This window comes from Corythoichthys intestinalis, chromosome 5 (genome assembly GCF_030265065.1).
Source record: "Corythoichthys intestinalis isolate RoL2023-P3 chromosome 5, ASM3026506v1, whole genome shotgun sequence".
Taxonomy (NCBI): Eukaryota; Metazoa; Chordata; class Actinopteri; order Syngnathiformes; family Syngnathidae; genus Corythoichthys; species Corythoichthys intestinalis.
In genome coordinates, this window is record NC_080399.1 from 20,376,659 (window position 1) to 20,399,290 (window position 22,632).

Sequence of the window (22,632 nt, forward strand, 5' to 3'; positions counted from 1 at the left end):
GTTGCAAAATATCGCGATATATCTTTGTATCAAGATATTGTCACACTCTTACAGTGTACTGCCTGACCAAGAAAAGGCGCAGGAGAGAGAGAGAGTGAAACCACGTGATCGGTTCGGGACAATATTTGTTTATTTTCTTTTTTTCAATTGAAAAAAAATTCGCGATGGACTGAGGGCACAAAGTTTGAAGCACGAAGTAGCGAAGAATCACTGTACTAGGACGCGACCCAGTTAATGTCCGTGTCATCTCCGTGCCAGTCGACCCGTGATATTGCTTTGAGACATACTGTAAGGGCTGTCCGTTTAAATACTGGGATTTACCCGAAGTTCAGCGTATGTCTGAAAGGGGTTTTTAATATAAAATCTGCCAGGTCCATTTTTCTCATGCTTGAAAAAACTCTTGTCTCATGCTAAACTATTGTATTGATAGCAACCCGGACAAAGTGACAATTGAACCTTGTGGGACTTAGCAGAGGGTGCGGCTGATTAATAGATCTGCTACCAGAAATGTTTGCAAGAGCACTTAAGTTTGCACCCACACAGAGCTAGCAGTGGAAGGTAAAAATCAACAAGTAGAAGTCTGGCCCTTGAGGAACTTTATTGTGGACCTTAGCAGGTCAACAGTCATGTCTTCCCACACCTCTGCTGTTTGTAACGTCGGTTAATGAAATAACCCATGTCGGGTAATTGGGTTACCAAACTGTGGCACGTCCTCCATAGACCAACGGTGCAAAGAAGAAGATTGTTTGTATACAGTTTAGTTACTGTAGTTGAAATAGGGCACTCTGTCCCCCCCAACCCGTTCGCTCCCTCATCAAGCCCCTTCACAGGGTGCTGGAGTGAGTAATGCGGTCACATGACCTCGTGGCGGCGTGTCTGTCATCTGGCTCAGTGGGCTGTGCATTAATGAGGGCATCCCATCACTTGTTGCCTATAAATACCGCCACCCCCCCCCCCCCCCCCATTAACCCCCACACCCGCAACCCTCCCTCTATCTTCTCTTCTTCTGCACCCTCCGTCTTCAAACGGATTCGGCCTGTGCGTCTGTTTTGATGTTTTTTTTTTGTTGTTTTCTTTTGCGTGTACGTGCTTGTGGTGGCCCTCTTTACGTAAGAGTGTGTGTGGAGTTTAGGGGCCAGCAAGCATGCTCAATAGTGGCCTGTCAGGCCAAAGCCGGGATCCGCTCAGCCCCTGCATCCACATGCCGGTCCTTTTGAAGGTCCCGCTTCTCACCACGTAGCCACACAGTGGGTGGCGGAGGGAAACGGTGGCATTTGAGAAACGAGTTGTGTTTTGTCATCCAAAAGGCCCCTAAATAGCTTAAGACTGACCATTTGAATGTTTCCAAATTTCTGTCCTATAGTGCTCTCAGATCCTCTCGGTAGGTGCTCAATAGAGTAACAAATAAAATGGTGATTTGTACATTTCTGGAGCATTCCCTCAGCGGAATGACAACCTGCTTTTGTTTGAGCCAATTAGAGTGAGACAGCCTGGTCTTGACAAGAGAAGCTGGGCCAGAATGGAATCTGTTGGTGGAAGAAGCGAATAGTGTTTGGCCGAAGTCTCCTGGCAGTTTGTCACACGTGTCACATGGCAAGTGTGTGTACTATGACCTGGAATTGTGAAGTCACTATCAGTTTTTTGCAGCTAATATCTGGAAATTATTCTTCTCTCCCTTCCTATCGTCAGTCTTGTGTGAGTACGAGTGGATTTTAAGTAATAAGTGACGTGTTTTCGTGGAGGAGTGGTCAGCACACCTTTGGTGGTTAGCACATCTTTTGGTTCCAGCTTCCACACAGCTACCAGCTACCCTAAGTGATTCACGGCAGGTGAGCGAATACTTTTGTCAATACGGTGGTACCTCGACATACGATCGCTTCGACACACGATCTTTTCGACATCCGACGTAAAATTTCACTCGCAATTTGTTTCTAATCTGACAACATGCTCGAAATATGACGATTTATGACAGCGCCACAGTTTCTTTGTTTTCCTGCAAGATGGACACACGGTGGATTTAAAACAATTTTTTACCTGTCCTGTTCAGCTGTTTGACACAGAGAATGGAAGTAAGTGCCTGGATAGTCTGAACAGTTTTAATGTTTCACATTGAGAGTCTGACATACTCCCTTTGTGATCATTCAACATACCTCATTTATTATGACAAAACAGCGAACAGGAAGGGGTTATGGGGGAACAGAAGAAAAGAAACACAAGAGAAGAAAGAGAAGAAACACAAACACCAACAAGAAATACATTGAACGCCCCAACTACACTAACTACTAATATGTTGGTGCTATCGTCAGCTAAATGTATTTCCGGTTGACACCATGTGGGGGGCCTGTTGACCAGAGAAAGAGGGGGAAGAAGGTGGGGGAGTCTATAAGCTAAGTGATAGAAAGGGGTAGAGTGTACACAAATGATCTCTGTGATCTAGAACCCAATAATCGTGTGAATCCCTAGTGAGTGTAAACCCGTTGGCGACCGACCCTACGCCACCCCATCGCCAATCCCGGTACCGGGACCCCCCGCCCGAGCGCGCCCAATCACATCCAGCCACACGCGAGCCCCACCGGGCACGCAACAGCCACGCAGACGAACGGAGACGCCACAATGTGATTTTCTGTTCTGTTTTCTGTCGACAGGCCTCTCTAATATTTTCAAGTGGGAGAACTTGCACAATTAGTGGTTGACTAAATACTAAATACCACTGTACACACAAGGTCCTGGAACAAATTAACTTCTTATGTAGAGGTACGACTGTATATTGGACTTGATTGAACAGTTATCCTGATTATATTGGCTCTAGTTGACTTCTGCCTGGGCCATTTGTTTATGATGCTCATCAAAAACAGTGAGAAACGATTCCACTTCAAACACGCTGATAGGAAAACATATTTTCAAATCTGACTAAATTGAAAAAAAAAAATGGACGAACTGATATAAACAAACAAATTTTAAGAAGTATGTTTTGACACTTTTTTAGGCTTCTTAACTCCATTGGCTTTTTAACGGTGTCTAAGGATATCTGAAACTGAAACGGTCAACCCCTACCCATTGCTTACCCTTTCTATTCTTTCGTTTTCAAATCTTTTCATCAAAGTGAAAGGAGAACATACCTGTCATTTGGACAATATATGCACCAACTGCATGCAAAATGAGTCTATATAGCCTCTATATACTGTGTCACACCTTCAGGTCAATTTATTAGAAAGGCAATGAGGCAAAATACCTTATTGAAAATCAACACTGGTGGTCCATGTCTTGACTCCAGATGCGTACCTCTAATGTGTCGTGAATGTGCATTGTTGCACGTTGAAGGCTTTTTGGTTGCGGGGAGTCCGAGAGGCAGATCCCCCCTTGTTCTAGTTCTGAACTCAGAACACCAATCGTCATGTGACAAAGACGGGCGCGACATGAAAGGTGACGCTGTGTCGCAGAGGGCCAGATGAAAGCGTGAAGAGCTTATTAAATGAATCGCCTGCCTTCTCATTCTTGAGTCGATGTATGGTTTAGGTGAACAAATGAGGTGCTCCGTGCAACAGTTTCCTGTCAATTACAGGGCATAGCGTCGAAAACATCCAGCCAAGGAGCTCCGAGCAGATGCTGCCGCCCTCAGACGTAATTCCTGCTTACCATCCGCTCAAATGGCCATACGTGTTACTTCGTTCGACTTCATTTGGCATATTTACAGTGAGAGCAAAGGGGACTAGCAGTTATTAAAAATCAGTTAACCTGGTAAAAATCAGTATGTGGTTGTACCACATTTTATTCGGGGTATGCTCAAACGACTAGCCATGTGTCGAGTGTGTGCACGTGCTAGGTATAGGTAGTCAGCTTGTTTCTTTGTAAAATTCCTAATTTGAAACATACGCTCCTAACAGCTGGACTAGCTCCTCTTACAAGACCTTCAAATGTCTCATCACCAGTTTTGACAACCTTTCTAGGAAAAGCCAGGCTAGTACACTCCTTTACCTTAGCATTATCCCCTACTGATAGCTAATTGGAATTGTATGTGCCCCGCACCTTCCCCTTTGAGAAGCCACTGGGGGTCTAATCAATCACTTTTACTGACAGTCTTTATCTGAAAAATTGGTGGGATATCACTGCCTCAGCGAAATTAAGTACTAGGACAACTATGGTAAAGTTGAACATGCTGCCCAAGTAGCCCTCCAAGTAGTGAAAGCACACATTCTAGGGAATATAGGTCTCTAAAGTATGACATCTGTCATGACAAATCAGGTCGTAGAGGATAAAAGCTCAAGGTTTGGATTAATTCTATTTGTTGTTATTTTAGATGAGAGACATACTTTCAAAATCCAGGAAAAAGTAAAATATACACCTTATGGGACAGTGGATGACTTGTTAGCACAACGTTTTGAGATCGAAGGTCCTCGGACCTTCCTGTATGGACTTTGCATATTCTCTCTGTGTCTGTGTGGATTTCAGTACAGATTTCCTCCCACATACCCAAAACATGTTTGATAGGCTGATTAAACGCTCCAAATTGTCTCTAGTTATGAGTGTTTGGATGATATGAATGGTTGGTTGTCTGCTTTTGCCCTGTGATAGGCTGGCAACCAAATCAGGATGTACTCTGCCTCCTACCTATAATTAACTGGGCACCCCCTATGATCCTTGTAAGGATAAGCAGTATGGAAAATGAATGAATATGCAGATTACAGATGTATACAGATTAAACTATAATCTCTTTTAGTGCTGCAACGATTAATCGATTAATTCGAGTGATTCGATTCGAAAAAAGATTTGAATTAAATTTGTCTGCTTCGAGTATTCGTTTAATTAAAGTGGCGTTGTAATGGTTTGTTTTGAAAGTGTTCGTGTTTGGTTTTATTGATTTCAGTGGATACAGTGCCCTCTAGTGGCGACAGTGAAGATTACATAACTCATTTCACACGGCTGAATCCAGCTGCTCCCCGTTAAGACCAGCATAAGCTAAGATTTTGTTCGAGCTAATGTTTTTTTTTAATGCATTCGTAATTTAGTTTATAGGTATATTTAGCTGTTTTTTTGTGGGAATATGTTTTTGAACCATTTGTTAAGAGCGCTGTAAAAAAACAAAAACATTAGCATTATATAGCATTTAAGCTACCGGATCTTTGCTATGTAAGTTAGCCAATTGTCTTTTGTTGTAGGGTTCCATACCATTTGAGGCTCAGCTCAGGTATTTCAATTTTTTATGTTCCTTATCCAGTTACTAGATTATTCGAACTAACTAGTTAAATGATTAATCGACTGCCAAAATAATCGATAGCTGCAGCTTTAATCTCTTTTAATGTTTATTGTATATTTTGTGGTCATGTCATTTCTTCCTATGATTGGGGACGTTTGTCAGCCAAAAAATTCTGACATTTCCCTGTTGAATAATATTTCTCGTTATTAGCACTTACGTTTAACAGAAATTAGCACATTTTATTTTCTTTGCTTCTTGTTTTTCCTGGACAGTAGGAAAGTAGGCAGACTTCATGGAGCTCAATCACAACTGCTCCAAAAGCCAATGGCCAGGGCTGATGGTGTCACACCCTGGGGCAGACAGACAACAGGAACAGACATTCACATAGCAGTTATGAAAATATCCTAAAATCAGCACTATAAATTTGTACCTACATTCTAATGATTAATTATCCTTATAACAGTGGAATTTTTGGACAGGCGCTTACTCTATAACAGGGGTCCTCAAATACAAATCTTGAACGTCCACAACTGCTTTTTTTCGTACAAGGCAGGTCGAAGGTGGTAAAGTTGGTTTTCTTTTTACCAAACAAAAATTCCATGCACATTGATAAAATATAAAATAAATTGACAAAACATTTTCTTGACTTAAAATGAAAATACGAGGGCTGTCAAAATTATCGCGTTAATGGGCGTTAATTATTTTTTTAAATTAATCACGTTAAAATATTTGACGCAATTAACGCAGATGTCCCACTCAGACAGATTTAAATGACAGTACAGTGAAACGCTCCCTTGTTGTTATGGAGTTTTGCTGCCCTCTGCTGGCGCTTGGGTGAATGACCATCTCGCATATTGCCTCAAACAGATTACAATGAGGCCGTTTATGGACATTAAGAGTGAAGAGAATGCCACCGGCCGCTTGGGGGCAGCGCCGTTCCCTCCATACTCATGTTATTTCTTCTAAACGTGGGAGAATTAATAGTTATGAGACGTTTATGCTGTATTCACAATGCAATGCAAATTGCTATTTGTGCTCCACACATATATCGGTAAGTTTTCTTTCTTTTAGTGGCAATTATGTGTCTCTTGTTGTATTTTGGACAGATATATGTTATACAGTAAAGGCGAGTGGACACAGGCGTTCTTTGGACCGCACCGTTTATTGGCAACTCCTTCACAACAAACATACAGTGGGGAGAACAAGTATTTGATACACTGCCAATGGGAAAACCTAATACTTGTTCTCCCCACTGTAAGTATCGCTTAGTGAAAGCACAACAAAAATAATATTCCTATCTCTCCCAAAAAAAAATAATGTTCACATAAAGAAAAGCACTTCAGTCTATAGTAATGAGGCCCTATTCTGACACACAGTTAAACAACAATGCAAAATGAACTGGCATTCCATATCAAAATAGCTATGCAAAATACACGTAAAACTTTTCACTCTATTTTTATTATTGTTATTTTTATTCTTCTTATTTTTATATTACCTCTACTTTTGATTGAAAATTTTACAAATTTTATTAAAATGAAAACATGAAGAGGGGTTTTAATATAAAATTACTATAACTTGTAACTATAACATTTATCGTTTAAGAACTACAAGTCTTCTATCTGTGGATAACTTTAACAGAAAGAATGTTAATAATGCCATTTGTGGATTTATTGTTACAATAAACAAATACAGTACTGATGTACAGTATGTTGTATGTATATATCCGTCGTGTGTCTTATCTTTCCATTCCAACAATAATTTACATAAAAATATGGCATATTTTAGAGATGGTTTGAATTGCGATTAATTGCGATTAATTACGATTAATTAATTTTTAAGCTGTAATTAACTCGATTAAAAAATTTAATCGTTTGACAGCCCTAGAAAATACAAAAAAAAAAAACAACAACATGCAAGTACATTGTTTACACATGTACATTAAATAATTGACAAGATCTGTTAATAAGGTGCAAACATAATAATTATTACTAACAGTGCTCAATGAGAGAAATGGCATTTTGGGGTCACAAAGTTGTTTATTCACATCATCAGCCAGTACTTCAGTGCGTCTAGTAGTTGATGAATCTCAGAGTGAGTTTTGTTTGATTTTTTTCTTGTCATTTCCTCCTTTTCTTTTCCTTTGAACATTGCTGCCATCACTTCAGTCATACTCTTTTATTATTTCTCCATCAGAGAAAGGCTTCTTATGTTTGGCCAACACCCACGACACTCTGAGTGAGCACTCCATTACAATTTGTTATTGTGTCATAGATTTAACAATAACCTTGCTTGACTCTTGATATAACTACTTCAACCTGTTAATTTCTTTCCTTCTCACATCTCATTTAGGAGTAGACTTCTCTTAAAAAGAGATGTGCTTAACGGCGTTTCACATTTTCACTTTTTATCTGAGTAACTGTCTTTTAGCATATTAAGTAGCCTCCATAGATTTGATACTTGCAATTGGTAAAATGGACGCATATTTGTCAGTCCATTCCTCATTGTAACGGCGATTTTCTTGTCCACGTTTCTTCTCTTGGTCAACTTTGAGCATGCCGTTTTGTTAGATTCGGTATTCCACTGGTGGCATGTAAACAAACATTGCAAAGTGCCGGGTGCGACTCGTGTTTCACACTACTGCGGTCCGTCTACTCTAGCAGCATGCAGGCTCTCTCAGCCAATCAGCGCATCCATGCACGCTCTCTCAGCCAATCAGCGCATCCATGCACGCTCTCTCAGCCAATCAGCGCATCGTTGTCATAGAGATAACAACAGAAGTGGGAACATGGAAGATATCTGACTAAAAATGAAACAGAATTTAGCAATCGAATAGTAGCACATAGCGATAGATCGGCGACTCATACAAATAATATATGTTAAAAAAAAGTTTTTCTTAGGGCTGTCAAACGATTAAAATTTTTAATCGAGTTAATTACAGCTTAAAAATTAATTAATCGTAATTAATCGCATTTAATCGCAATTCAAACCATCTATAAAATATGCCATATTTTTCTGTAAATTATTGTTGGAATGGAAAGATAAGACACAAGATGGATATATACATTCAACATACGTTACATAAGGACTGTATTTGTTTCTTATAACAAGATGGCATTAACATTATTAACATTCTGTTAAAGCGATCCATGGATAGAAAGGCTTGAAGTTCTAAAAGATAAATGTTAGGACAAGTTATAGAAATTTTATATTAAAACCCCTCTTAATGTTTTCGTTTTAATAAAATTTGTAAAATTTTCAATCAAAAAATAAACCAGTAGCCGGCCATTGTTGATGTCAATAATTACTTACACAATGCTCCTGGGTGCTGAAGCCTATAAAATCAGTTGCACCCAAGCGCCAGCAGAGGGCGGCAGAACTCCATAAAACACAATTAACAAGTGGGCATTTCCCTATACTGTCATTTAAATATGTCTGAGCGGGACATGTGCGTTAATTGCGTCAAATATTTTAACGTGATTAATTTAAAAATTTAATTACCGGCCATTAACGCGATAATTTTGACAGCCCTAGTTTTTTTTGTGTGTGTGTTTTTTTTTTTGTTTGTTTGTTTTTTTTTGTTTTTTGTTTTTTTTTTAAGTGCCATTTGCTCTGGGTCTGCAGAGAGTTGTGCCGTGGTCCGGTTGTGGACCGCGGTCCGCTAATTGAGGACCCTGGCTCTATTAGATCACATTATCAAAGATGCTAGTTCGTGATTGTATGTAACCAACTTTAGGTGTGTATCATTTTCAGGATTCCCTCGATGCAATTGTAGACTTACTGTCTGCTGTCATTTACATTCATCAAATGCGCAACTGAGTCACTGCTTTGTCTTGCTTATCAAGATTCACAGTTGTACTGTGAGATACTAGCGATCACTTCTTTGCTTTGACTTGAAAGCAAAATTTTGAGAGCTCTGCATGAAAGCAATGAACTCAACTCGCTTCACAACAAAGCTGCAGTTTGGCAAGTTGTCCACAACTCTTAAAAATAGAGGCTTCAAGCTGTTTATTGCCACTCAGCTGGAGTCTTCTGTTAAACTAAACAATATATTTGTGTGCATTTGTGATGTTTGGTTTTAGAGGATGATTGCAGATATGCGTGTTTTGACTTTTGAGAGTTGACATGGGGGAAAAAAGTCGCATCTTAAGTCACCACTGTAAGTAAGTAAGTTGTAAGTGCTTATGGAACACATACATCACGTTAGGTTGTCGCACTCTCCTGTGGATTCCGCTCATGACACCAACACAGGCGTCGCCTTACACAGATGTTTTTTTTTCTCTTACTTCCCATTATCCACTTTTTTTCTTAGAGATATAAGCTTTTGAAGGCAAGCGCAATGCTTGTAAACACAAGGAGCAAGCAAGGGAGGGATGGGAAGAGGGAGTGGAATGCCTCAGAGGCTTACACAGGCTTTGGAACTCTCTGACAGACACCCCCTCTCATGTTTGACACTTCTTTGGGGCTTGCTGCGCTGCGGTGGCCCATACAACTTTCCATAGGGAGAAAAGGGAGGTATAGGGAGGGAAAATGGTGATGGGACTGTGCACCTATTAGCAAGATCTTTGTAATGAGAAAAAAATGGGCTAAATTTAGTGTATTTCAAAAGTGAAATATATTTGCTCTGAATGGTTCCTAAGGTGCTGCATTTTCTTTTTAAGTGCTACGAAATTTGGGATCCTAACTACCGTATTTTTCAGACTATAAGTCGCACCTGAGTACAAGTCGCACCAGCCATAAAATGCCCAATGGAGAGGAAAAAAAACATATACAGTGGGGCAAATAAGTATTTAATCAACCACTAATTGTGCAAGTTCTCCCACTTGAAAATATTAGAGAGGCCTGTAATTGTCAACATGGGTAAACCTCAACAATGAGAGACAGATTGTGGAAAAAATAAAACAGAAAATCACATTGTTTGATTTTTAAAGAAATTATTTGCAAATCATGGTGGAAAATAAGTATTTGGTCAATACCAAAAATTCATCTCAATAGTTTGTTATGTACCCTTTGTTGGCAATAACGGAGGCCAAACGTTTTCTGTAACTCTTCACAAGCTTTTCACACACTGTTTCTGGTATTTTGGCCCATTCCTCCATGCAGAGCTCCTCTAGAGCAGTGATGTTTTGGGGCTGTCGTTGGGCAACATGGACTTTCAACTTCCTCCACAGATTTTCTATGGAGTTAAGATCTGGAGACAGGCAAGGCCACTCCAGGACCATGAAATGCTTCTTACGAAGCCACTCCCTTTTTGCCCTGGCTGTGTGTTTGGGATCATTGTCAAGCTAGAAGACCCAGCCACGTCTCATCTTCAATGCCCTTGCTGATGGAAGGAGATTTTCACTCAAAATATCTCGATACATGGCCCCATTCATTCTTTCCTTTACACAGATCAGTCGTCCTGGTCCCTTTGCAGAAAAACAGCCCCAAAGCATGCACCCCCATGCTTCACAGGGGTGTTCTTCGGATGCAATTCAGTATTCTTTCTCTTCCAAACACAAGAACCTGTGTTTCTACCAAAAAGTTCTATTTTGGTTTCATCTGACCATAACACATTCTCCCAGTCCTCTTCTGGATCATCCAAATGCTCTCTAGCGAACCGCAGACAAGCCTGGACGTGTACTGGCTTCAGCAGGGGGACAAGTCTGGCAGTGCAGGATTTGAGTCCCTGGCGGCGCATTGTGTTACTGATATTAGCCTTTGTTACTGTGGTCCCAGCTCTCTGTACTTCATTCACTAGGTCCCTCCCTGTGTGGTTCTGGGATTTTTGCTCACCGTTCTTGTTATCATTTTGACGCTACGGGGTGAGACCTTGCATGGAGCACCAGATCGAGGGAGATTATCAGTTGTCTTGTATGTCTTCCATTTTCTAATAATTGCTCCCACAGTTGATTTTTTTTTACACCAAGCGTTTTACCTATTGCAGATTCAGTCTTCCCAGCCTGGTGCAGGTGTATAATTTTGTCTCTGGTGTCCTTCGACAGCTCTTTGGTCTTGGCCATAGTGAAGTTTGGAGTGTGACTGACTGAGTTTGTAGACAGGTGTCTTTCATACCGATAATGAGATAAAACAGGTGCCATTAATACAGGTAACGAGTGGAGCCTCTTTCGAAGAAGTTAGACCTCTTTGACAGCCAGAAATCTTGCTTGTTTGTAGGTGACCAAATACTTATTTTCCACTCTAATTTGGAAATAAATTCTTTAAAAATCAAACAATGTGATTTTCTGTTTTTTTTTTCACATTCTGTCTCTCATGGTAGAGGTTTACCCATGTTGACAATTACAGGCCTCTCTTATCTTTTCAAGTAGGAGAACTTGCACAATTGGTCGTTGACTAAATACTTATTTGCCCCACTGTATAATTCGGTCCAGAGTATAAGTCGCATCTTTGGGGGGAAATTTACCTGATAAAATCCAATTAGGTTCGAGCGTTTACGTCACAGCAACACGGGATCATGCGAGATTTGCGACAACGCAGCCATATTGGAAGCATGTCTGCATCACGGGACATTTAAACTTAACGGCAAATACAATTTAACTACGAGTGCCAAAGATGGAAAAAAGGAAAACTTCCCAGTTCGATACAGAGACACACTTGTTATCACGGCGAAGGACAGATATGTGAGCAAACCGAGGGATGTGAACAATGTTGACCCATACGAGCAAGCCGAACACAAATGGAATAAAGATGTCGACAAGCTTCCACCACTACGCGAAATGGACATTATGCTGTATTTAGTTTTTGGTGTAAGTTACTACACTCATCAGCAATTCCGAAACTACAAATCGCTACAAAGCTATAAACAGTTTTGCTGCGGATCGGTGCAGGACCTGCACATTATGACCGTAGCAAACGGCAAAACCATCGTTCTTGCAAAGGTAGGCAATGTGTGTTTACATTTTCATTGTCATGAACATCTGAATTTGTGCTGTGCTGAGTTGTGGTAGTTAAGTGACAAATCAATGCTGTGTTTTAGAAAACAGATTTGTTGCAGACAATGTAGCCTGTGTACAAATTCTTTGCCACTATCTCACGGCAACATGTTACAGCTTTTTCATTTAGAAACGACAGGAATTATGTCTTATGAAGACAACGCACATATATGCATGCTAGTTGTTTAGCTGTAGCTATAGCTAACAACAGGCCGACTTAGGGCATAAAGTTACCGAAATTTGCGTAGACAAACGAAATTAACTTACCGGAGTGGAAGTGCATAGAGCAAACTCTGTGTGTAACTGGAGAATCAAACGTTATGCCCTTCCTTCTAATCGAGGCCACCCATGTCATTCTTCGACGTTTGGTAAGTTCAGATATGAGCGTTCCCTCGCCTTTTCTCCATGTAGGGATCCGGAAGAAACTCAATGGGGTTCCGTCGAGCTGTACATTATCCTTTCTATTCGATCGGTTGTTGCAATTATTTACCGAACATTAATTTCCAATCATTTTTAAAGAGCAACCTGAGTCGAAATGCCTCACTGTTTATGTTTCCCGGAGTTCTGACACCGAACTTCCTGCTTCCAATATGGCGATGGGGGGGAAACCTCGCGAGTGCCACGTCATACGCTCGAGCCTAATACATACAGTGCCCTCCATAGTTATTGGATTTATAATAATTATGTTTTTTAGCTTCTATTTTTTTTTTTCCTAAATAATATGGGACCTTAATGGAAAAACAGAGAAAATCCAACCTTCAAACAAGTGCATTTATTCAGTGGGGAAAAAAATCTCACATAAAGAAATAATTATTTGACATCAAATATTGTGTGTCACAATTATTAGCACCCCTAGTGTTAATACTTTGTACAACCCCCTTTTGCCAACAAAACAGCACCTAATCTTCTCCTGTAATGTTTCACAAGATGGGAAAAGACAGAAAGAGGGATCTTCAGCCATTCCTCTTTACAGAATCTCTCTAAATCATCCAAAGACCTGGGTCCTCTCCTCTGTACTCTCCTCTTCAGCTTACCCCACAGGTTTTCAATGGGGTTGAGGTCTGGGGACTGAGATGGCCATGGGAGGAGCTTGATTTTGTGTCTGGTGAACCATTTCTGTGTAGATTTGGCCATATGTTTAGAGTCATTGTCTTGCTGAAAGACCCAGTGACGACCAGTGTTGTTAATAACGGCGTTACAATATAACGGCGTTACTAACAGCGTTATTTTTTTCAGTAGTGGGTAATCTAATTAATTACTTTTCTCATCTTGGCAACGCCGTTACCGTTACTGAGAACGGAAAGGCATGCGTTACTATGCGTTACTATATTGGTCGAAAAGTCTGAGGGAGACGGACTCACCGAGACGACAGAGTAGAGCAGGAATAGGGAGGAGGCAAGAAAGTTGTGACGCCGAGCAAACGCGATGCTACGTAGCTCCAATAATACATGTTGTAGCCGATAGCCTGCAAACTACGCCTGCATGTTATGGTAGATATGGTAGACATGGTAGATATCACATTAACTGTACATAGATATAACTAGATGCAAAATGACAGACATGGCACTAAATGAGTTAGTAGACAGCCGCCATCTTAAAGCAGTAGACTTTTTAGGACGGCTCTGTTGTAGAGAACCTTCCTAGCGAACCTAAGTAACTTTTAATCTAAAATACTTCTAAATTGGCAAAATCTTGACTTGAATCTATCTTTAATTGATGAAACAGTTTTAAAACTTTCATATGTCGAAAGTAGAGAGAAGGGAACTAATGCAATAATGGGAGCAATTTTAACAACTTTTAACAGTTGATTCAGGGTAAAGGGTAAATTAGGGTAAAGAATTGGGCTCGGGCCAATTGTACCAAAAACCTTCACAAAAAACTTCCCATCGTGTGGCCAATGTTTTTTTTTTTTTGAGGAAAAAAAAAAAAAAGTAATTATCACCAATTACTTTGCCAAGTAACTAATTACTCTTACATTCAGGTAATTGAGTTACTAACGCAATTACTTTTTGGGTGAAGTAATTTGTAACTATAATTAATTACTTTTTTTCAGTAAGATTAACAACACTGGTGACGACCCATCTTCAGCTTTCGGGCAGAGGGCAACAGATTTTGATTTAAAATGTCCTGGTATTTCAAAGCATTCATGATGCCATGCACCCTAAAAAGGTTCCCAGGGCCTTTGGAAGCGAAACAGCCCCACGGCATCACTGACCCACCCCCATACTTCACAGTGGGTATGAGGTGCTTTTCAGCATGCGCATCTTTCGTAGCATGCCAGACCCACTTAGAGTGTTTGTTGCCAAAAAGCTCAATCTTGGTCTCATCTGACCAAAGCACACAGTCCCAGTTGAAGCCCCAATACCGCTTGGCGAACTCCAGACGTTTGCGTTTATGATTGTGAGTGAGGAAAGGTTTTCTCCGTGCATGCCTCCCAAACAGCTTGTTGGCGTGTAGACAGCACCTCATACCCACTGTGAAGTATGGGGGGATAACTATTGTATAAAGGACATGCTCACAAGTTTACCAAACCATCAGTGCCACTCCAAAACACCAAAATAACAAGTGAAATGATATAATAATGTGTTAATAATTTCACATACAAGTCGCTCCTGAGTATAAGTCGCACCCTCAGCCAAACTATGAAAAAAACTGCAACTTATAGTCCGAAAAAAAGTAAAAGAGAAGGATAACGTTTTTGTTGAATCATTGTACAGAATAAACTATATTTCTACTTTACCACAGATGTGTGGTGTTGGAAAAGCTTTGAAAACAAGAGCTTGAATTTGACATGGCATTTCAAGTGAACTTAACACCTGTTTGCGTTATCATGCTGTGAAAGCCATTTTCACCCCTGCTGTATATCATTCCTGCTTTAGTGGTCCATCAGAACTGTTTGTCGGGAAGGGGAAAAAAGGCTCAGGATGTTGCAGTCCGGATTATGGAAAGGTTTGCGGTCCGTTTAGTCCATGCCCTACGGCTGTTCACACCTGCGCGTCATTGCGTTCTTTACACTCCATCATTAGGCCGTACAAGTGTGGAAAACACACAAATACGCCAAGAAATGAGGGGCCAAATTGTGTCTGTGGTGCAGGTGTTTGACTGCAGTGATGACTGTGGATTTATATGGCAGATTAGCCATTGCCCTAGAGATTACTCTGCATCATATCCTCCCATGGGGCTCTTTATTTGCCTGTTAGTTTAATGGCGGAAGCAACTCTCATCTAAAGCCAAGCATTTATTGTATGACAGTGTGATGGGAGGCCAGCCAATGGAAATGATAATTGTGCCGGTAAACTTTTCATTGAATAGAATAACAGCTGATGTTGAGTTTCTTGTTTTATCACAACTCTTGGGTTTCCTTATCAAGGGGCTGTTGGACGGCGGGCTCCTTGGGCAGACAGACGCAGTTTTGTCCCGCATTCTTCTTGTGAACAGAACCTGTCTGATATATTACTTTGTAAGAGAATAGGATTTGGTTACACACAAAGGAGAGCTGTTATCACGTCTTGCTAAATGTAGGCTTAAGGGTTTGTTACCGAGAACCTTGGTTCTTTAGTCCTTCTTGGTCCTTTGTTCGAATGTTGCAAAATTACAGGACTTCTCAAAACTGGACACTTTCCATAGGAACTGACCGGAATTAACCAGGAATTTACAAAAAGTGATTATATGTTTGAGTTAACATGTTCTATGGTATATAGCAAAAGACTGCAGTCCTGTATATCCATTATTTGATATGAGAATAGTTGAGCAAAACTAAATGCCTCCATCTGAATTTGTCCTCACTTTGTCAATCATAAAATGCATCTCAAACGCTTACAATAATGTGTATGATCTAATATAGCTTTACATATAGTAGTTTCAGTTTCTGATTTTTTTAAATTTATTGGAGGCACAGTCTATTTTCAGTTAAAGTTTACATTACAGTGTATATGGAGCTTTGAGCAGCTGAAGGAATTGGATACACTCCCTCAAGGATAAACAGGGAATTAGGCTTTCTTTTCAAATGTGGCTATATGTAAACAGAGGATTTCGAAGTCAAAGAGGATCACTTCCTCCAGGTGTGCTTACACTAAATCCGATGCTACTGCCTTGTAACATGATCTGCATGTGTTCTTGTGATCACTGACAGTATTGCAGACATGGCATGTGTATCAACAAGGAGCTGCACCTGCAACCAGTCCATGGGGAATGGGGTGCTTGGGGGCCTTACAGCGCTTGCTCCAGGTCCTGCGGCGGAGGGACGCGGAGCACCACCAGAGACTGCAATAAGCCAGAGTAAGAACATGTAACAAAGATGTAAAATTTGAACTATATGAACAGAATTGGAATCAAAACAAAGCTGTTTGAAACCAATACAAAGGCTTTCTCTAGGGATGTCCCAATCGCATAGATGTGCGTCCGAGTCCGAGTCACCTGATTTTGAGAATCTGCCGATACCGAGTCCCGATTCGATACCGAAAAAAGTTGTTTTTTTTTGTGTGTGTGTTTTTATTTGAACAAAATGTTCCAAACATGCTATAATACTGTACTTCTTACAGTACTTCCACTTCCACTTTTTCCGGAAATGTTGCGGAGTATAAAATGTATTTTTTCTGTCTTTTGGCAATGCCATTATATTTCTGGATTATTTTGTCAGTTTTTAGCCTTTAAAAAGTAAAAAAAAAAACATATGGTGGAAAACACAGACAAGACTGAAAAAGCAGTTTCTGCTCTTTCACTCCTCTTTAAAAGAAACTGCTGTATTTCAAGCCAAAACAACTGTTGTGTTTGATAGAACAATATGTCTATATGCTGCCATAGCAGATTCATGGCACATTAAGCCCCTGAACTATTTCTAATTTGTCCGTTTTACCCTGAAAACCCCCGTTTACAGACATCGCGCAACTGCTTTTGTTTCAACCCAGCCATAAAACGAAGGTAATTGATTATATTTATTATTCAAAATGTCTGTCGTTTTTAGCTTAGAATAATTCATTGATGTCTCATATTTCGTTTTAAAAAAAAAAACACTTTGAAAAATTATTCACTCACATATTTTAAACTTTGAAACAAGTTATGTCACAATGAAAAAAATGGCGTCTGTAAAAAAGTTACGGATATATACCTCATAACTATTGCTTAAATGTATTTTTTTGTTACTGTCGCATTTTCTCCCGATATGTTAGATGATAAATAATTGATACAAACAAAAAAAAGTTGAAAAAAAGTTAAAAAGGGTAAATGTATTAGGGGTGCACGATATCCATTTTTTGAAACCGATACTGATATTGAAAACGTCCTGCTCTTCAAGGCCGATACCGATACAATGACCGATAATATATATATAATTTTTCAATGTATATTCACCTGAGTTTTTGAACACCTGTAGGTCAAATATACTAGTGGTTGATTCATCATAGATTTGCCTTTGACCGAACCAGAATGTTCATGATGACATGAACATTATTATAATGAACAAAACAAAGACAGTAACAAAACTTTGCATACTGGAAAATCAGGAGTGGAAAAAAACACATCACAATCCGACACCGTGCCAAAAATATTATTAATCAGGCCGATAATATATAATGTTATCGGATTTATTGGGATGATGTCATAATTCCTATTATCGGACCGATAATTATCGTGCACCTCTAAAATATATGAAAAAAAAAAAAAAATCTCGTCCACTCCTTGAAATCTGCGATTTCTGCATCGCGACTCTTGTTATATTACCATGTTTCACCCATAATATCCCCAAAAAATCCAGCTGTGGCCATTCACAGCTGTGTCTTGACACTCTGTGATATTCAATTCAATTCAACTTTTTTTGTATAGCCCTGGATCACAACAACGTTGTCTCAAAGGGCTTTGCAGAGGCAATATGATACACAATCAGAAACAGCAAATGAAGCAACAGAGATGAATAAATAAATTCAAGTCCTAGGTTTCCCATAAACGCTACATGGAGTTTTTGGATGGAAACACGCGATAATATCTCGTTAAAGTCATGGCGTCTGTAATTCTGTTCTCGCGTGCACTCACCTCCAGATAAGGTTTTGCTGTTTAAAAAATATATGTAAAAAAAAAAGCCCTCCTGCTCAAAATTGTTCTTCCCCCAGAAAATCGAGATTTTAAGCTTTCCAATGATTATTACACATGCATATTGGACAATTTTGAAAGTTGGCTAAAATGGGGGTCTCAGAGCAGAACTTCAAGTCACCTGAGTGTTTTCCGCCATACATATACATTAAGCACGAAGGCAGAAGGAGGAGTACACCCTGAACAGGTTACCAGCCAGTCACAGGGCACATATAGACACACAACCATTCACGCACACACTCACACCTACGGACAATTTGGAGTGTTCAATCAGCATACCATATATGCCCAGTTTTTTGGGACGTGGCAGGAACCTGGAGAAAAGCCATGCTTATTTCTAAACAAGAAGAACATAGAAAAATGCTTGTCTTTTTTAAACGATTCATTGAGTGAGTCCACTCAAATTCACTCACGCGTTGATGCTCACACTGCCGAGAACAGCCTCTCGACAACGAAGATTGGCTAAACAATGATTAACACATTTGTGCCTTGATTGTAGAGCTACCTAGCCTTTCTTTCGCCAGATCAAAGCTCCAAACATGTCAATCATCATTAACTAAGTACCAAGCCATCTGCTATGATAAGCAAGAGAAGTAGCAGGAGGGAGGGTGAGAGGCTGCAGGAGCATAATGCAGAAAAACTTGAATATATTTTTTTTTATTAAAAACCCGCAAAAAAAACCCGCACCCGATCCTTTTCACCCGTTTCCGATTCTCTGAAAAACAGCATAATCGGCCCGATTTCTGATCACGTTATCAGATCGGCACATCCCTAGCTTTCTCTGATCTTTTGTTTCTGGGTCTCAGGCCTAGAAATGGTGGTAAGTTCTGCGTAGGACGACGGATGAAGTTCCGTTCCTGCAACACCGAGCCATGTCCGCGAGGTCGAAAAGACTTCCGTGAAGATCAATGCTCACAGTTCGACGGCAAGCACTTCAACATCAATGGTCTACCTCCAACCGTCCGCTGGGTCCCAAAATACAGCGGCAGTAAGTTAACTTGTTATTACCAAGATTTGAGGAGCTTTTTGCTTTCTGATTTTGCTTTTCTTTCAATATTGAGGAAGCAGTTGTAGAACTGCGTTAAAAAATTAAGTTATGGATTTTTAAGGTAGTATATCAGTTGTGTATGTATAATGACACCTAAACATTTGCAGCCATTTTCAGGTGTGCCTTTTCCTATCTCCTGTTAAATCATTTTTGGCTTATGAACCACTTTGATTTATTTAACATGATTAAGTAGGGTTAAGGTCCCAAAACTCATCTTTCTAGATTGAAAGCATCAGGTATAATCTGGGTTCTATATGTACCAAGTTGATACCATCTCAGCTGGCATCAACTATTTGATGCTTGCTCGTTGATTTGCCTTTGTTTTTTGCCATAGTCTTAACTTTGGCTGCAGTTTGCTTGCTGCACTCAGGCTTTGTCATGTTTGCTTGTTCTTTTTAGTACAATTAAACGATCGTTGCAAGCTTTTCTGCCGGGTTGCTGGGACAACGGCGTATTACCAGCTGAAGGACCGCGTCATTGATGGCACGCCGTGTGGCCCGGACACCTACGACATCTGCGTTCAAGGCCTCTGCAGGGTTTGTCGTTTACGCCGCAATCCCCTGCATGTAAGCTCAATATGAAGTGGGATGATATAGTATTTATACAATACAATTTTTTCCATCTCTAGCAAGCAGGCTGTGATCACGTCCTGAACTCAAAGGCCAGGAATGACAAATGCGGTGTGTGTGGTGGAGACAACTCATCGTGCAAAACCCAAGCGGGGACATTCAACGATGCTCAGTATGGTGAGTTCCATTCCTCAAAATCCTTGATGTTGTGTTGTGAAAATAAATAAGATCAAAATTGTCCCACATTTTAACCCCTTATCACCATAGCTTGAATGCAGAACTATGCTTCAAAATACCTGTGATTCTTTTGCCAGAGATTCATTCCATGGACAGTTGCACTTCCTTCTATAAACAGTTTTACGCTTCAGTGACAAGCAATACAGCAGCTGTAACGGTCATGGGACTTTTCTTAGAGCAAAAGGGCGCACTGCCACAGGGTTTTGAAACATATTAAGAAGGGCTGTCAAATGTATCGCGTTAACGTCCGGTAATTATTTTATTAAATTAATCACAGTAAAATATTTAACTCATGCGCGGGACGACCCACTCATGCATTGCTGCAAACAGACTACAATGGTGCAGTTTTATGTATATTGAGAGATAAGAGGCAGAGACAAGCGAGAGGAGTGGACTCAGGCATTCATTGGGGCCGCGCTATTTATTGGCATAAGCTTTTGCATCTCTTCCACAACAATTATAACTAAAGGATCGGGTCCGATCACGTCATTTTCAAAGTATCGGAATCGGCAAAAAAATATCGGACATGCCTTTTTTTAATATATATATATTTTTTAATTAAATCGTTTTCTAATTGTATTTAACGTTACAGACAAAATGTCTTACATTCATCCAGAGTCTTTAGTTTTGGCTTAAAGTAGGGCTATCAAATTTATCGTGTAAACGGCGGTCGTTAATTTTTTAAAAATTAATCACGTTAAAATATTTAATGCAATTAACGCATGCGCTGCACGACCCACTCACGCAATGTCGCGTCCAATCTATAATGGTGCCGTTTTACCTATATATAGAGCTAACAGGCAGCGTAAAATGAGTAGAGAGAATTTTGGCAGTCATTGGAGCCTTTTTTTAATTGGCCAAAGCCTTAAAATCCCTCTCTCAACAATTAGAAATATCGTGGGAAGTAATGTGAGGAAGAACGGTAGTGGTTGAGCTTTTCCTTAACACCCTATGTTATTTCCCAACGCAGAGAAGATATATCAATTGGTGCCACTACGCACGGTCATGGTTGCACTTCCCATCATCCATTTGGGCAGAACAGTTAAATGGCTACAGTATCATTTACTGAAAGCTCAACACACTACAATACAATACAATACAATACAATACACTAGATGGCAATATTTAGTCACAATATACAATATACAAAGTCACATTTATCCTTTAAGAATTACAAGTCTTTCTATCCGTGGATCCCTCTCACAGAAAGAACGTTAATAATGTAAATGCCATCTTGAGGATTTATTGTCATAATAAACAAATACAGTACTAATGTACTGTATGTTGAATGTATATATTCGTCCGAGTTTTATTCATTTTTTTCTTAATGCGTTGCCAAAATGTATATGATCGTGAAAAATTATCGGGAATGATTGGAATTGAAACGGGAGCAAAAAAAAAAAGCAATCGGATCAGGAAATATCGGGATCGCCAGATACTCAAACTAAAATGATCGGGATCGGATGTGGAGCAAAAAAACATGATCGGAACAACCCTAATTATAACTATTGTGGCGAGCGAGGTAGGGTAGAATGACAGGAGATAATCTTTTTCTTATCATCCTGTACTGAACACAACGCAGAGAAGATATACCATTTGCAGCCACCACTGACAGTCATGGTTGCCCAACTTCCTATCATGCGTTTGGGCGGAACAGTTAAGTCGCTTCAGTATTATTTACTGAAAGCACAACAAAAATAATATTCCTATCTCTTAAAAAAATAATGTTCACAAAAAGAAAAGCGCTCAATGCAAAGAGAACTGGCATTCCCAATCCAAATAGCTATGCAAAGTAAGACTTTGGTCAAACTCTATTCAAACATTTCGTTTAGCTAAAAAAATACACTAGATGGCAATATTTAGTCACAATATACAAAGGTCTCGTAAGTTGTGAAGTCAACACTCAAATGAACGTAAGGTACAATGAACCCGGAAACTACGGCGTCAGTCGAGGGCAAAACGCACTTGAAAAACTTGGCTAGATCTCTAATTTAAAACTCAACCTTGACACCTTGTGGTGTATTTCAATCACTACCTTCCACAATGGCGATCTATTAGTTTATTTTTTGATTGAAAATTATGCACATTTTATTAAAACCAAAACATACAGAGGGGTTTTTTAGATAAAATTACTATAACTTGTACTCACATTTATCTTTTAAGAATTACAAGTCTTTCTATCCGGGGATCCCTTTCACAGAAAGAATGTTAATGCCATCTTGTGGATTTATTGTTATAATAAACAAATACAGTACTTATGTACTACAGTATGTTGAATGTATATATCCAACTTGTCTTATCTTTCCATTCCAACAATAATTTACAGAAAAATATGGCATATTTTAGGGATGGTTTGAGATTAATTACGATTAATTAGTTTTTAAGCTATGATTAACTCGATTAAAAATTTAATCGTTTGCCAGTCCTAATATTAAGCTGAAGACCTAAAATTGGCAGTTTTCCGATTTACATTTAGGAAAGTCCTTTTCTTTTTATGCTGCTCTGACTTATAGTATATCCAAATAGTGCTCAACCTGTGAGGCAACCGTCAAGACTGTATCACTTACATAA

At 39.7% G+C, this 22,632-nt stretch overlaps 1 protein-coding gene across 5 annotated transcripts in view; it reads left to right on the forward strand.

Annotated features, from left to right (window-relative positions):
* LOC130916739 (A disintegrin and metalloproteinase with thrombospondin motifs 20) overlaps positions 1–22,632 on the forward strand; it is a 301,389-nt gene that overhangs the window by 163,206 nt on the left and 115,551 nt on the right. For all 5 annotated transcript variants that reach the window (XM_057837674.1, XM_057837675.1, XM_057837672.1 and 2 more), the window contains 4 exons: positions 16,256–16,401; positions 19,014–19,195; positions 19,655–19,791; positions 19,884–20,001. In XM_057837674.1, coding sequence (XP_057693657.1) covers positions 16,256–16,401; positions 19,014–19,195; positions 19,655–19,791; positions 19,884–20,001 — 583 coding nt within the window. The remainder of the gene's footprint in view (positions 1–16,255; positions 16,402–19,013; positions 19,196–19,654; positions 19,792–19,883; positions 20,002–22,632) is intronic.